This window comes from Haliotis asinina, chromosome 1 (assembly GCF_037392515.1).
Source record: "Haliotis asinina isolate JCU_RB_2024 chromosome 1, JCU_Hal_asi_v2, whole genome shotgun sequence".
Taxonomy (NCBI): Eukaryota; Metazoa; Mollusca; class Gastropoda; order Lepetellida; family Haliotidae; genus Haliotis; species Haliotis asinina.
In genome coordinates this window covers 56,039,618-56,055,629 of record NC_090280.1, presented here as the reverse complement: position 1 = coordinate 56,055,629, position 16,012 = coordinate 56,039,618, and the positions used below count along the sequence as shown (strand labels likewise).

Genomic DNA, 16,012 nt, shown 5'->3' with positions numbered 1-16,012 from the left:
CCCTTAACGTTGTGTTCTTGCAAATACCAGTTGATTCAAAGATTGAACGTCTTCAAGGATCTACTGTGGTTGACAAATCATATTACTTCCTCAAAATTGAAATAATTACCGTATCGAATATATGTGATAAATTTGGTTCAGACAGTCACTGATGGGTATTAAATACTCCTATGAACATTTCACCTATGTGTCGATAATTGACTGCATATAATTTCGACAGCCCAAAACATGTTTCTGTTCTGTGTCAACGTGTGGCACTATCGAATAACAGCAGTCAATAGGAATACAGTATACATGTCAATAATAAACATTTTCAGTATCGGGCTCTACTTCCTCTAGTTGTTAATGAGGATGAAAATACAAATAACTTAAATAATACCTTGTCTGTATTTACTTATGGCAGTAAAAGTAACACGGATACTATATAATGAATAACTGGTTTTGTTTAACAGATCCGGAAACGAGCACTTGCTATTCCGTGCGGTCCTTCCATTATCGCATGCGCAGATTAGAGTTACGTGGCAAGCCGCTGCACGCTGAATATCAAACCGGCAAAACAGTGTTGATTTTTCACTCATCATGGATCCCATTGAAATGTTATCGTTACTTGTGATTTGTCTACTTTCTTTCACACAAATTCAGGGATATTTCATTCATATAGATGCTCATGCTGAAGAATGCTTCTTCGATAAAGTCACGTCAGGAACCAAGATGAGCCTTATGTTCGAAGTCGCGGAAGGAGGGTTCCTGGACATCGACGTCAAGGTGAACACGTATTACATGACAGCGATCGGCATATGTGCAGACTTCCCGTGTATTTTGCCATGGTTTGCTGCACTTTGTTTGCGAAACCATTGGCTTGTATTCTTCTGAATGATTAAATTAGTGTAAGCCACATTCTGCCAGGTTATTATTAGACGCTGTCATCAGGCGTAGGTAGCAAGTCCACACCATTTTTAGATCAACGGTTCAGATTTTTAAAACTATTTTTCCAAGGTTTGTTGATACATCAGCATTGCAACAAACTTTACCTGATTAAATTCTGTCCATCCGTTCTTGATCAACAAGGTGATCAAGCCAACTACTGTCAACTCTGCGAAATGTCCACATTTCCATTTTTGTGAAAAAAACGTCACACCTATTTATTTCAAGTACCAAACTATTTTAAGTAAATGTTGTTGAACCACAAATATATTAATAGTCTTTTCTATCAGCACAGTGCTTTACAGAGGAAAAATGTTTCATCTGGAATTATACGTCTTCTTTGAACATCCTAGAACTTCGAATCAACATATGTTTCAGGTCTGCAGAAGAAGAAAGAAACGGTTCGTTAAACATCATGACTGATGTACAATGTCAATGTTGGCAAAATCAGTATCTTAACACTAAATTATTGAAACAGATTCAAGTTAGAGAGTCAAGATTATGAAGTGCTACCTTTGTTTTGCATCAATTAAGATGAACTTAAGATTGTAACATGTTTTCATATATTCTAATCTTAAACCCGTATCACCAGTGTTGAAGATTCAATTTAGACAGTGCTTTTAAAGACAGTGCTGAAGATACCATGTTTCAAACCTGAAGCAAATCTGATCCTGAATTATATCAGTGTATGTTGCGCATATGTTGTGATGCTGTAATGTGCAAAAAATACTTACTCTCTTCCCAAATCTACATCATGTGTTTATGTAAGTGCTATGACATCCACAAATGAATAATGCTGAATTCTGCTTAAATTAAAAGATCAATAAAATATTGTCAGTTTTCAAATATTACTATTATTAGCCACAATTTTGTGTTCTATGGCTGTCACTTCTGGATACAGACAGAAAATACATGTAAATCTGAAAATAACATACATATTGCACAAGGTATTTGAAACATAAATAATGCTTTCCTACCTGTTTAATAATCAAAGTACACACATTTGAACACTTTAAAACATATTAAGCATGTTAAATAAAATTACTCAATGAATGAGTTAATGACACAATCATTGTTAGCTGGATTCACACATGGAGTTGTCTGCCCCTGGCAATACACCCCTCCCTCACACAAATCTATCTGAAATGTGCATCCCTGGTTACATTAAGTTAAAATTTGTTTTATAATGGAGAGGATTGATGTGTGCTTATGATAAAAATAATCTAAAGTGTGCCATCGATTGATAAAACAAATTTCAATGTTCAGCAATATTTTAAAGGGTTGGAAAACTATGAAAGAACAGAGCAGACCAACCTTTTTCGCCAATGGCGCCAACTCGGGAATATCTTCTGAAGGGACCAGTCGTTGTTTTTCACCCAAATACATCGTGGAAAAAGCCAGAACGCGTAAAACAAGGACCCCCAAAATTGGACCAGGTTTTCATGAGTACTACAGAGTTACGTCCCTTGACAACTCACTTAGTGTGGACTTGCTAGCGTAGGTTAATAAATAGCTTAATTTGTGTTAATTTCATTTGAAACATCCAATTTCATTAACTCCACTCTTAAACCAAGTGGAACCTAAAGTGGATAATTCAAGTTTAATCTTTACTGTAAGCATAGTAAGTGCTTCCAAACAGATGGACAAATAGCTTTGATCATGGTTAATGACCATTTTTGTTAAAAAAGCCCTATACATTTAACGAAGTTGTCTTTTTCACCAAATTTACACATCTTTGTTGATAATCAGGTTGAGACAATACTAAAAATTAGACATGTTTGAAGGCTCATACAAAAGACATTGGAAATACTGCACTCAGGGAGTGAGGAAATAAAAGAATATCTGTTGTTGGTTCCATTGAAACAACTGTTAAAATCTGTGTTCAGATTGTTCTGCTTGTTACAGGAGAAAACAAAAAGATTATAGGGCCATACTTGCTGACTTGGCAAATGCATATCATTATGTTGCAAATGCGTATCGATTCTCATGATGTCAATCTCTTTGACGTCTTGCCCCAATTCACATATTACCCGTTACCTCCATATGGCTGGAATATCGCTGAATGAGGCTATAAACTGCCAAAAGCATGTAATTGAATTCTAATGTAATAGACTCCCCATTTTTGCTTATCACTAATGTTTACAGATATATGGGCCAGAGGGTAAAGTGATCCACTCCGGAGACCGTGAGTCCAATGGCAAATACACGTTTGCTGCCCACATGGATGGTATCTATAAATACTGCTTCAGCAACAAGATGTCTACCATGACGCCGAAGATTGTTATGTTCACCATGGATATTGGAGAAAAACCCAAAGATCAAGACAATATGGAAACAGATGGTAAGAGCATAAATATCACTTGCCAGTGTAAACTGTTAAATTGTACACATGTTAGGGTGATCAGACTATGCCATCAGGTGATGCAATGTTAGTTTGTTCCATGAACCCCATTGCAATTCCAGGTTAGTGCCCCAGGGGTAATAAAATAAGATTGCTAGACTCCTTTGCATAGTGAACTTTCCATGTTTTGTAACGAAATTGCCAATTTCATCTTGTCCTTTGGCAATTATGAGCTACTTCATGTTTGCAGGCAACAAATGAACAATGAATTTCTGTCAGTGATACTAATTACCACTCATCAGCCCACAGGGAAGCTACAATATAATAAATATATTTCTTGAAAGATTGTGTATTTAGGTTACAAGATTAAATTGAAACGTTCGGATGAAATCGACTCTTGCACCTTCTACCAAGCCAAACATTCTTTCAAGTTTGCTCCATAGCTATGTCCCTTGGAGTGCTCTTTATGGATATCCAACACACAACTTGTCATTGAAACCATTTGGTCAAACACCAACAAGTTTTCCATGCAGGAGCAATAGTTGACGTTCCATACATGGCAAGTGTTTTCTCTTTTGAAGCTGTTTACCTCGCTCAAAAATTCAGTGATTGATTTCAGGCAAGTCATAAGGAATAATAAGCCTTTTATGGCATTTAATAAAAGCTTAAGTCAGTGCATATGCCAGTGCATATATATATAGAATATAGGCCAAAATACTGTTGAAAATGTGTGACATTCTGCCTTTAAGTTGATTGATCTGTAAAAGCCTTCAAAGTCAATGCTAATTTTATGTACCATGTTTAGGTTACAAATCTTGGTTGCATAAAATTCCAACACATATAGATATATGTATTTATATGTTTATGGTCAGTGTAAAGCTACTTTATAATCACTGACAGTTTCGTTGTAAGAAAATTGTTTACAAACGGAGATGTGTATCTGGATGTTCATGTTAGCTGCTTGTATTGTGTGTATAAAGTCAAGGGAAGACAGGTTTTGTTAGGAAAAAGTGCTCGGCAATTAAAAAGATAAACTAGCACTGGTTGGTCCAGAGTCTGTACGCTTGTCTGAGTTGGTTATGTTAAACTCCAGAATCATTTCTCACTGGGCTTCCACTGAAAGTGAACAATAATCATTCATCTACACACACTATCGATATAGATCATAACATCAATAATCGTTAACTGAATATTGATTTATCATCAATATTTATCAGAGATGTATTTTTGCTGGAGATGTACCTTTGATGAAAAATTTCAAAATAAAAAAATTAACACATTCCACATCACAGATGATTTTGCATAGATTACCAGACAACGTCCTAAACTCAATTTAGAGGCAGACCATAAATGATGTATATTTTTAAGGAAAATTAAAACTTTTTTTATCATGAGAGTTAATGTGTGATAATATTGATAACACAATCTTCATATTGATAATGATTTGTATATTTTCCTATTGACAACATTTCCAATTATTGATCCTTTTAGACAGCCCCATCACACATGTGATTTCTATGTAAAACAGATTATACTGTCCCTCTGCATGACATTTTCGTGACCTCTGATCATTCTTATGTCAATAAATTGGTAACAGATGTTTGTGATTTTTTTTCGTTTCAGCTCATCACAACAAGCTGGCAGAGATGATTAATGAGCTTTCCACAGCTCTGACTGGCGTGAAACATGAACAGGAATATATGGAAGTCAGAGAGAGAATCCATCGAGCTAGTGAGTATGGCAGCAACACCTTGGTCAAGGTCTAACACTATATGATCATAGAACATGTCAGTACATTAGTTTGTCCTGCACAGCCTTACATATTGATTAAATCCTGCCAAACCAGTATGCAAACTGAAATGATTCTGTCAAATGTATATTGTAATAATGCAGACTAAAACTATAAATAAAGAATGCAGTAGTATCATAATTCCCATAGAAATAAGGTAAATTAATGATGAGGTTGACTTTGCCAGCAACAGTTTGATCCATTATAAATAAAGAGCGGAAACTCAAAGGGCCCACTAGTTTAAATTTGCCATAACCATACTTTGTTAAATGCATATTGAATAACAAATGCAGCAAGGGACGAGGACATAACATTTTATTTCATCTGTCAGTTCATTATTGGCATTTTCATTGTAAACATAGTTTTTTAAACACATGTCATTGGTTGCCTGTTTCGCAGATCGATGCTCATTTTTTTGATCGTTGGATTGTCTGGTCCAGACTGGATTATTTACAGACCGCCACCATATAGCTGAAATATTGCTGAGAGCAGCATAAAACTAAACTCACTCACTCACTCACATTTTCTGAGGAGTGATGGGGTGGCCTAGTGGTGAAAGCGTTCACCCACATGAGCACAATGTAAGAACCTGTTTCTAGTTTCCCCACCATGATGCTGATGGAAGATTGCTATAATTGACATGAAACAAACTCCTCAATATATGGTCTAAACGTTCCAACAATATATCGGGCCCTGGGTATGGACTCGCTAAATCTGTTATCCTAAATTTATAAACGTGCCTTACCAAAAGAGGGTAGGGCTCCAAAATAGATAAATAAAAAGTATGCACGATGTGGTAGGGAAAAAATCAGAAAATGTAGCAGATGCACACCACAGCAATGGTGTACAGTCTGGAATCATTTGCGGACGTATTTTTCTGAAAAAGTATTGCTTTATTGTTTGCTGACATGTTTACTCAAGAGTAGCAATGGTGTCGTGCATATGTGAAACAAAAGACGAGATTAATGACATGCCATTAAATTCTTTAGAGTACTCTTAACTTTTCCCGGTACACTTATATTGAAAAAATAAGGCGTAGGTACTCATCTTGAAAAATTGTTACTGTGCATATTCTAGGGATAAAACAAGGATTCATCAACTGGAGTAAGTAAAACATGGCATATTATCTATTTGAACTGATGCACTATTCCTCTATTCATTAATGTAGTGGATCTGGTGGGCGCACTATAAAAATAAGGACTAGTAACAATCATGTTTGATCATACTTTGCCAAACTTGCCAATGTTTTCAACTTGTTTCCTATTTTCTAGCAATCAGTATATATAATCCTCACAGCGCTTTGCACGTTTTCCAACATCCGGTTTGGTGCCTCAATCAATGGCAAGGGGTTTACTCTGCATGCTGTTTGTCTATGCATTAAGAGTTACGCCCCTCAGGAGTAATTTTCTTTGTCAAGGGACAGAAACTGAATTTGAACGTAGTTATCAAATCAAAATGTCGGCAAAGTCATCGACTGCTTCTGTGAAGTGACAGTCATGAATATATTGGTAGTGATAAAACATTATCAGGCCTGACCTGTACCAGAAGCTGTGCACATATTGGTGAAGAAGTGAAAAAGTCTTGAACACACTATTACTCATTGTCTCACCTTATCTTAAATTTGGATGATTTCATACTGACCTTGCTTAATGATGTTGTAACCATGGTAACAGAAACCTGCACTGTTCTGTTCCTCTTTCAGTCAATGACAACACTAACTCCCGGGTGGTGCTATGGTCATTCTTTGAGGCTCTGGTGCTGGTTGCGATGACACTAGGACAAGTCTACTACCTAAAGAGATTCTTTGAAGTGCGACGTGTGGTGTAAGAGTCCAGAGCCAAGGATTGATCTCATGCTCATTGTATACATTCATCATCACCATCACATCCCTCATGTCATCAATCCAACCCTTAATCCAGCTGAGCTCATCGTCATGCACCTCTTGTACACCACCACAGATGACAGACTGGTTTTGAATGAAGACTTCCATAATGAAAAGAAGAGGTTTTAGTGTACTAATTATGTTCCAACATTTGTAGACAACAGTATTGTGGGAAATCAAATTTTGACAAGCATCATGAATGACTGTGTTAAATTAGTTTATTTCATGTGTTAAATATGAATAGATGGTGAAAAGTTTGTAATTGAAATGTAAGTTATTTATTTTGTTTTTGAGCCAATAAACTCAAGGAAGTTTACTATGTTACAAATTAATTCAGTGTATTTTTGTTGGTGTATGTATTTTTTAAACACTATGGTGGAAGTTTTCAAATGTGTAAAAATGTAAATGTGAAGGTGTGCTAAGCAAGGGTATTTTTATGGTAACAGTGTATGTATGTGTGTTTGTTTGTCTAGTATTCATACAGAGAAGTAGTCCGTGCTTTTGCTTTCCTCTGGGTCAGGTCAAATGTGGCTGACACCTTCATCATATTCTGTGGCTTTAGTCCATCTGGAGATTCCAGCAAGCTCTGATGAGAACAAGGTGTGACTTTATGGATATGGTGGTCAGACTCGATGACAAGGGTGTTTCTCATTGTTACTCTGATTGTGTCGATCGTTGCTCATAATATCTGTCACTGGATTGCCTGGTCTAGGGTCAGTTATTTATACCTGTCATAGGGATAGATTTTTGCTGAGACCTGTGTTAAACAGCTAACACACCCATCCATACTTAGTGCATATATCTGTGAGTTTTACTTTCAAGGCATGTTATAAATGAGGCATTTGGGAGCCTTTAATGCCTTTTGTTAAAGTAATAGACCCTCATCTTAAGTCCCTAAATATTGAACTGCTAACATTTGTATTTTAAAGGATGATGAATTCACGGTTTTCACGATTAGGTTTGAACACTATTGAATCCAATTCATGGCAGATCAGGGTTTTGAATAGTTTAACAGCATAACTGCAAACAAAGAACTGGAATGTTGTCTTCTTCCCCACCCTAGCCATAAGTATCTGAAAATTTGTGAAATTGCTCTTTCAGCTAGCACAGATAGCCAATCAGTTCTTAATGATATTCTGGTTTTCACCTTAGAGGCTGGTTCAGGAATTGTTGAGTATACCTCATTATCTCACCAACTCGCCAACTGGATGTCTGTTTGGAAGGATGTGTGAGACATATGTCTTTATTGTGTTAAGAAATGAGTGAAATAGCTTTAATCAGATAGCATCTGTGGGTGATGGTTCGGTACAAGTGGGACTGCTGAGACAAACTAGGGCCCCTAAGGTGCCACCTTTCAGTGTGTGGCTTACCTCCCTTGGGTAGTTTGGCTTGAAGCCACATTTGATGTGATTGGTGGAAAGGTGATGAATTAAATTGATCAACACATCCCTGTACATTACTACCTTTGCGTGATGCGAGCATCTCTGGACTTGGCTGCAGTCGGTATCTCAGTACTGTGAATGGGGAGAAAAGATGAAATACCAGTACTGCAGCTATCTGTAATATACAAGCATGTACAATAATGTGATGAACATACTTGCCTCTCTTTAGTGCTGCATAGGTAAACGTCTAGTCTGTTCCAGTGTTGGGAATTGGTTAAGATCTCATAATTGATGATTGGTTACTTCCTAAAAAGTATTTGGTTAGCGTCATTTATCAAAATTTCTTGCTGTATGTTTATGCATAAAAAAATAAAGAAAAAACGAGTAGTTCTGCATTTGCAAATTTCACATCTTAAAAGGATGACAAGTGCTTCAGTAACAAAAATGTCATGGAATCTTAAGATAAATTCAGTCATGTCATGGAAGCTTGCATTGCCTATGTAATGTAAATCTAGTGACTGGCAAAATCAGCTTGTGAAACTTATTGCAAACAAGTGTTGCTAAACTTTTATTTTCCATTATGAGAAAACATGATCAAGTGCTTGGTCATTTCAACCAATCTTTGATTATTTCAATTAATCAGACCACCACTAGTCTGTTCCTGGGAGTGTCTATTGTTTTAACAAGAACATAAGAGAACTTGTACAGTTACAGTGGCACTATATTGACCATGTCTGTCTAGGACAGCTGACAGTTTTATTCTTACACCAGGTCACTGTAAATATTGTTCACGCAAACTATTGTATTCATCCTTGATAGCCCTTGAGAATTTAAGAAGTCATAGTGCAATTCCCTAAATCTTCAAGGTGTCATTACTGTTTTCCTTTGTGTAGAAGAATGCCCTTTGATTTCCTTTTATGACCCCAAGATTTAACCAGATCGAGTGACTTGGGGCTTCTCGCATCAAATCTACAGCAAATATCAGTAAACATTTCCCAGTTTGAATTCAAATTCATCTTATTACAGGTTCATTTAATGTGATGTCTTTGTCTAATGATCTATAATGAGGAAGAGGCTTTCATGCATATTTTTATATTATTGCGGGTAGTAAATATACAATGTGAAGACGTCTGAATTTAAGATTGGTAGGAAATTTGAAATATAAACTAAAATGAGTTCCCTAATTTGCTTGTCACAGGTTCTCATTTTGGTACCAAGTAGCTTGAATTACAGGTGTGAGTGAGTGAGTTAATATTTAACATCACATTGAATTACAGGACTACTCAATATACAGATGGATATTTGTTTGTGGTTAATCGCACTATGTCTGAATAATGCTGTTAAGAGAATTTTACAGTTATGTCCTGAATTTAAGTAAGACAATAATCTAACATTTTGAAAGTGAATGAGGAACATTTATTGTGACCCTTCATAGCTCAGTCTGTAAGAGGAAATAATATAGCTATTAATTTATGTTGATGTTAATGAGGTTTAACTCAAGTTGTGTATATTTGTGAAACAAAGCATGCCTATATCTTTTCTTCAAAATAAAATATCTTTTTTTTTCAAATGTGACTTTGTCTCATTTCTCTGATGCATCTAAGAACTTTTTATGGATTTTTTTTGTAAAATTGTCTGAGGCACATTTGAAAATATGTTTGAGTAATCAGCATTCGTTTGGTAAATTTTGATATTATAGTAGTGGAAGGTTTTACTGATCCCATCGACTCTTATCCTTAATGTGTCAGTTCTATGAATAGTGCTCAGTTTTGACGGGATCGTGAGAAATGGGACTGCATCGCGCCAGATTAGCTGTAGATATGATGTGGAAAAACTTGTACAAGGAGGTGTAGCGTCCATAATATATCACTGTTAAGGGACTCGAACTCGACTGGCGTTTGTCTGCATGACCAAGTTAGTTAGCAAGCTTGATATGGTGATGCTGTAATCGGAGGAGTGACTCCCACCCACGACATGGACTAAAGGTGATCTCCCTGGGTTCTTTCACTAACACCCTTTTCATATAGACAACTCTTATGACTTGAGAGGCAGTAACGCATTGGTTCAGGGCACCAGAATGAGTGAGTGAGTTTAGTTTTACGTCGCACTCGGCAATATTCCAGCTATATGGCGACGGTCTGTAAATAATCGAGTCTGGAACAGACAATCCAGTGATCAACAACATGAGCATCGATCTGCGCAATTGGGAACCGATGACATGTGTCAACCAAGTCAGCCAGTCTGACCACCCGATCCCGTTAGTCGCCTCTTACGACAAGCATAGTCGCCTTTTATGGCAAGCATGGGTTGCTGAAGGCCTGTTCTACCACGGGACCCTCACGGGTCTCAGGGCACCAGAGTTCACCGAGTTCACCTATCAAAGTAGACTTTGCCACGACAGTGCCATGGGGTCTATTTATAGAAATCACGTAACCACTCTTGGACATTCAATCTGTTTGCAAGTGGTTAGCTCAGCACTGAAAATGCCCCCTAAATCAAGACGATCTCGTAGGAATGCTTTGGGTGACGAGGAAGCGAAGTGTCTTCTCGATGTCTGGAATGAATGACACATGCAGGCTCAATTTGACTGTGCATCATCCTCGGATATGGTGGTATACCGGAACGTCTCAGATGCTGTGATGGAAAGAGGTTTCGCTAAATCAGCGAACCAGTGCAAGGAGCGAATGATAACAATTCGAAGGACCTACAGAACCCGCTGGGACAAGATATAAGGCGCGGTCAGTCTGTATCGTAAATACTACCCTGAACAGAACTTGATATTAGAAGACTCGTCCGTCAACCTGACCAAAGATTATTGTGCAAAGTATGCCAGCTGTTCAATTGCAGTCTGATGATGATGATGATGATGGTGATGAGTTAGATAAGGATGAGGAGGGGGAGGATGGGTGCGCAGCACCTACACCCTTTGATGACACCACTGCCAATGACGAACCTGGTACCAGTATACCCCGGGACCCCACTGGTTCTAATGACGATGACAGTGACCTTCCAGCATCATCACGTCACTTGGCCAGAGCATCAGGCCCATTTAAGGCATTCCAGAACCGGGCCTGTACTATTTTGTACACTGGCTTTGAACTGGACCAGTACAAGCAAAGAAATATGCACCACTACACAGCCGTAATGGTTTCAAATTGGCCTTTTACATTTTGGCCGGTTCCCCCAGGCCCATCTAACACCACGATGCAGCTGCGCACCCTCCAGTCAACACCTGTGACCCGTGAAGGTCAGGGTGAAAATTCCGGTGTCCAGTAACATTTACTTGTAAGAGGCGACTAACGGGATCGGGTGGTAAGGCTCGCTGACTTGGTTGACTCACACTATCGGTTCCCAGTTGCGCAGATCGGTGCTCATGTTGTTGATCACTGTATTGTCTGGTCCAGACTCGATTATTTACAGACCGCCGCCATATAACTGGAATATTGCTGAGTGCGACGTAAACCTAAACTCACTTATTCCACACCTCTGAGTGGACTTGATCGTTCCAGCGACCTGATGGATAACTCAGCTGGCTAGGGTCGGTCTATGTGGACATGGGACCGTTTATCTTTGGTCCGGACTATTTTGGGGTTTTTAAAGGGAGCTTCCAATTACATTATGCCAGAAAAGGTAGAATACTATTTGTCATTATGCATTGTTTCTTCTTTGCCGCCAGATATTGTTTTTAGTTCGATATTGTAACAATAACGTAATGAATGTCGAACAGTAATTTATTCCAAGTAGATGATCTTTCATGTTTTACATGAAAATGCGTGTCACGTTATTCTTGCGTTATCAATGCAGAAACATATTCTGGAATACTAGTATATGACTTCAACTGATTAAAGTGAAGTGGAATATCTATCGAAGGTTTCTGTTCATTAGGCTATCTAACACTGCTCCCCAAAGCTCCTCGCTAGGACATCCCATATGTTCATGTTACTTGCGCTGAGTCAACTTTCGTTGTCTCCAGGTCCTGGTGAGACAGTGTCCTCCTCTGTTATGTCCCACACGTCATCACCCAAAACTGTCTTCCACGGGAGACGTCGCTTGTATGAGATCAGACTGTATCTCCTAGCCTTTGGCAGATTTTGCACAATGCCCTGACAATTCTATGACGTCATGAACTTGATGACTTCACAATGCTACGACATCGTGGCACTGCAAATCTAATGCCAGTGCTGTGTTCAGAGATATACATTTTTCTTTGAAAAGTAATATCAATATCAGTTATATCAACACTCGTCGATAAAGGTAAATTTGTTTTGTTACTTTATCAACTCGTGTTGATATATCTGATATCAGTAGACACTTGGGTGACATCATCTACCACGCGTTATTTATGGTTACACCTGCAGCTGCCAGACTGGATACAAAGCCAATGTCAACATCTAGTCTTTTCAGGAAACGTCCTCACTTGCTTTTGAATCACCCAAAGATATTCTCTATCGTTATTCCAGCACTGTTGACACGGCGTGTGAAGTTGGACTGAGGTCTGAGGAGCCAAGATGAGAATGGGTATGCAGCATCTCCAGTCAATACGATCTCTACTTGATCATGGGTTGGACCGAGTTTGATTAGAAATTCTTGTGAACTTGGTAGGTGGCTGCTATCATCACCTCGTCTCTTCAACACAGTGGCAAACACCACCGCGTCCAGCGTGACAACGGATCACGAATCTGTATCGTAAAGCCTTAGTCACAAAATAGAGACGCCGTTATCCATAAAGAGTGTTATACAATGGAAGCTGTCAGAACCGGCATCTGTCAAGTCCGGCAGAGTGTCAACACCGGCGTAAAATCTCAGTCCCAGCCGTGACTTGTACATTTATCATCAGCTCTACAATCCGGCACACTGTCTAAACTGGATAATTTATTCAGTCTCAACGAGGCCGGTTTAGACAGCTTCCAATGTATGTTGTCCTTAACGATGGATAGTGTGCATGTTGACTCGAGAGATTTAGCACTTCCGTCTTGACCTTCAAGGAAATAAGTTTCGAGAGAGACCTCTTGAAGCAAATGGATGTCAATACATGCATTGTTCTGTGACCCTTCTGTGACAGCACGGGAAGGTACTTTCATCACACCAAATGTGGCATCTGATCCCATATGCAGAGTAATGAAAATAAAACCGAGCTCTTGCATTAATGCACGAAGCCTTGAGCATTATAAATACTCATTTTTATTATGCACTCACCGCCTGTGCGGTACAGACTAGAGTGTTTACAAGCCTCCTCGACGTCCTTTATATAGCTGGATTACTGTTGACAATAAAGGTAACCACCTTTATCGCAATCTGGCTAAAGTAGCGTCGTTATTAAATGCGCCGACTTCTCAGGTACAACCCACTCGCAAGGTGAAGGTCACTGAAATAGCATGAATGTTTGTTGTCTATCCTCCAGGGACGTCCGACGGCGCCGGATACGCCATCTGCTTTACGGCCTTAACCTAATACATAAACAGCTCTCTCTCTCTCTCTGTGTGTGTGTCTCTCTCTCTCTCTTCTCTCTCTCTCTCTCACTCTGCTATGAAAACTTAGAAACTTTACAAGATCATTAATCATCGAAGTAATATTTTTTACAAATATAGAAATAACGTGAAACGTCTTCCAAAGTTTTACAGTCGTCACATCCTGGTGGTTCACTTAAGTGAAGCTTAAACAACCATTTCTTACAAGGCACAATATTCTTTATAATTGTCATTCCTTTAACTTGTTGGATAAGGGAAGGGATTGTAAAAAAAACTCCAAAAACCATACATTTTGCTAGTTTTGCTAGTATGTCATGATTCATTAAATTGTTTGTTATCTACAATTATAGAATAAAAGTCCCTTGACATAATCTTATCATTAATAATACTTACCTATAACTTAGGTGGCGTGTTTATCAAAAACTGAAATTTTCCACTATATCGATTAAGTAAGTATATTGCTCCTTATTGCCCTTTGAACAGCTCGTTTGATATTATAAAATATCTATTGTTAAAATATCTCTTGTAACTCTGGTCTACTTCTTAAGTGTCCACTCTTCATCAAACAAATCTCCGATATATACAATGCCAGCTTTTACCCATTCATCATTATAGACAGACTTCTTATTTATAATGACAAATATATTATTCCAAATTATTTGATTAAATATATCTTCTGAGGAAGCCTAGATTTGCTTCATTTCGGACTTTATCATTGCACGGAAGGGCCAGACAGTAGGGAAAGATCATGTGGTTCAGGGACTGCGATGCAGACAGGATATAAAGCATGCGCATGAAGACAAACATGGATCCCAACATTATAACAGTTATCAAAGTTTACGGGATGTAAACATGAAGCTATAATATTCGTGTGAAGTACAATGAAGGCTTTCTCGAAGATTTGGTGAACGCATGTTGTATGTCATTCGCATATAGACACTCATTACGTCAATCACTGGACTGCCTGGTCTAGGCTTGATTAGTTACGGACCGCCATCATAAAATTGGAACATTGACGTGAGGCATGCATGCATACACAAAAACAAAAAAAGAATACGAAAGGACGAAAATATTAGAAAGCATTGCTATAATATTGCTAAAAGCGGCGTAAAACCATATTTGCTCACTCATTGTATATCATTCTCTATCTAATCACAGGCAAAGTGTAGCGCAAAATGGGTTGCGCAGCAGAACGAAACTGACCAGTCTTCTTGTTCCTTCATTCCGCTGAACCGGAAGCTGGCAGGGGTAATGAAGGCGAAGAACGCTCTGTGAGAGCACCAGCGGCGCTTAAAACGTTGATTAAAATATATTTCACGTGAGTAATTGTTAAGTATGAGGTTGGAAATCTGAGAGCACAACCCTGTGAGTAAATGTGTGTCTATATTTGATGGTGGCGATATTTTATTTTGACATGAAAAATATTTTTCGGACCGAAGCGAGGGAAGTTTGTTGCCAACCTTTGCTCGCTTCGCTCGCATATACGAAGACTGGTCAGTTTCGTTCTGCTGCGCAACCCATTTTGCGCTACACTTTGCCTGTGATCTAATGAGCATAATAAAGCCACTCACAATCGAAACGTGCACATTACAAAGCTTTCATTAGATTGATTATATCGAGGAAAATGTCAATGTCGTGCACTGAAAAACTATAGAAAGACAGTGATTGCGCTGCTTTAAGCAATACTTGGAAGAACGTCCTATATTTTAAGACAAATGTTACAGAAAACACGAGCCCCTACTAATTATCAACACCACACCCCTTCCACGCTGTAGCCAACCGTTATTAAACAAATACTAATAACATGGTAGCGACAGAATCCTGGAGAGAAGGGAATGTTACACATCATGACGGGCCATCAAGAGAGCTAAACCGTTGCGGAGGTTTGCGGAGGAGCTTTGCAATCAGGTGTCATGACTGTCTCCCATCAAGGAAGGTAAACACTTACGGGTGATCTCGGGAAGAGCTATACAAGCAGGTGTCATGACTGTCGAGCCATCAAGGAAGGTAAACACTCACGGGTGATCTCCGGAAGAGCTATACAAGCAGGTGTCATGACTGTCGAGCCATCAAGAAAGGTTAACAGCAGCGGGAGGTCTGCGGAAGATCTTAACTATCAGATGTCATTACTTTCGAGTGATCAAGGAAGGTACAAAGTTGCGGGGGATCTACGGAGGAGCTTCACAACAAGATGTCATTTGTCGAGTTGTCACAGAAGGAAAACAT

The 16,012-nt window shown here is 38.6% G+C and overlaps 1 protein-coding gene across 1 annotated transcript; it reads left to right on the top strand.

Moving 5' to 3' along the window:
• The first annotated feature begins 457 nt into the window (after positions 1-457).
• Positions 458-9,888, top strand: LOC137294360 (transmembrane emp24 domain-containing protein 2-like). The gene is made up of 4 exons (XM_067825368.1): positions 458-765; positions 3,070-3,265; positions 4,889-4,996; positions 6,757-9,888. Exons 1-4 carry the CDS (start codon positions 580-582, stop codon positions 6,879-6,881), a joined length of 615 nt encoding a protein of 204 aa, XP_067681469.1. The 5' UTR covers positions 458-579; the 3' UTR covers positions 6,882-9,888.
• The last annotated feature ends 6,124 nt before the right edge of the window (positions 9,889-16,012 follow it).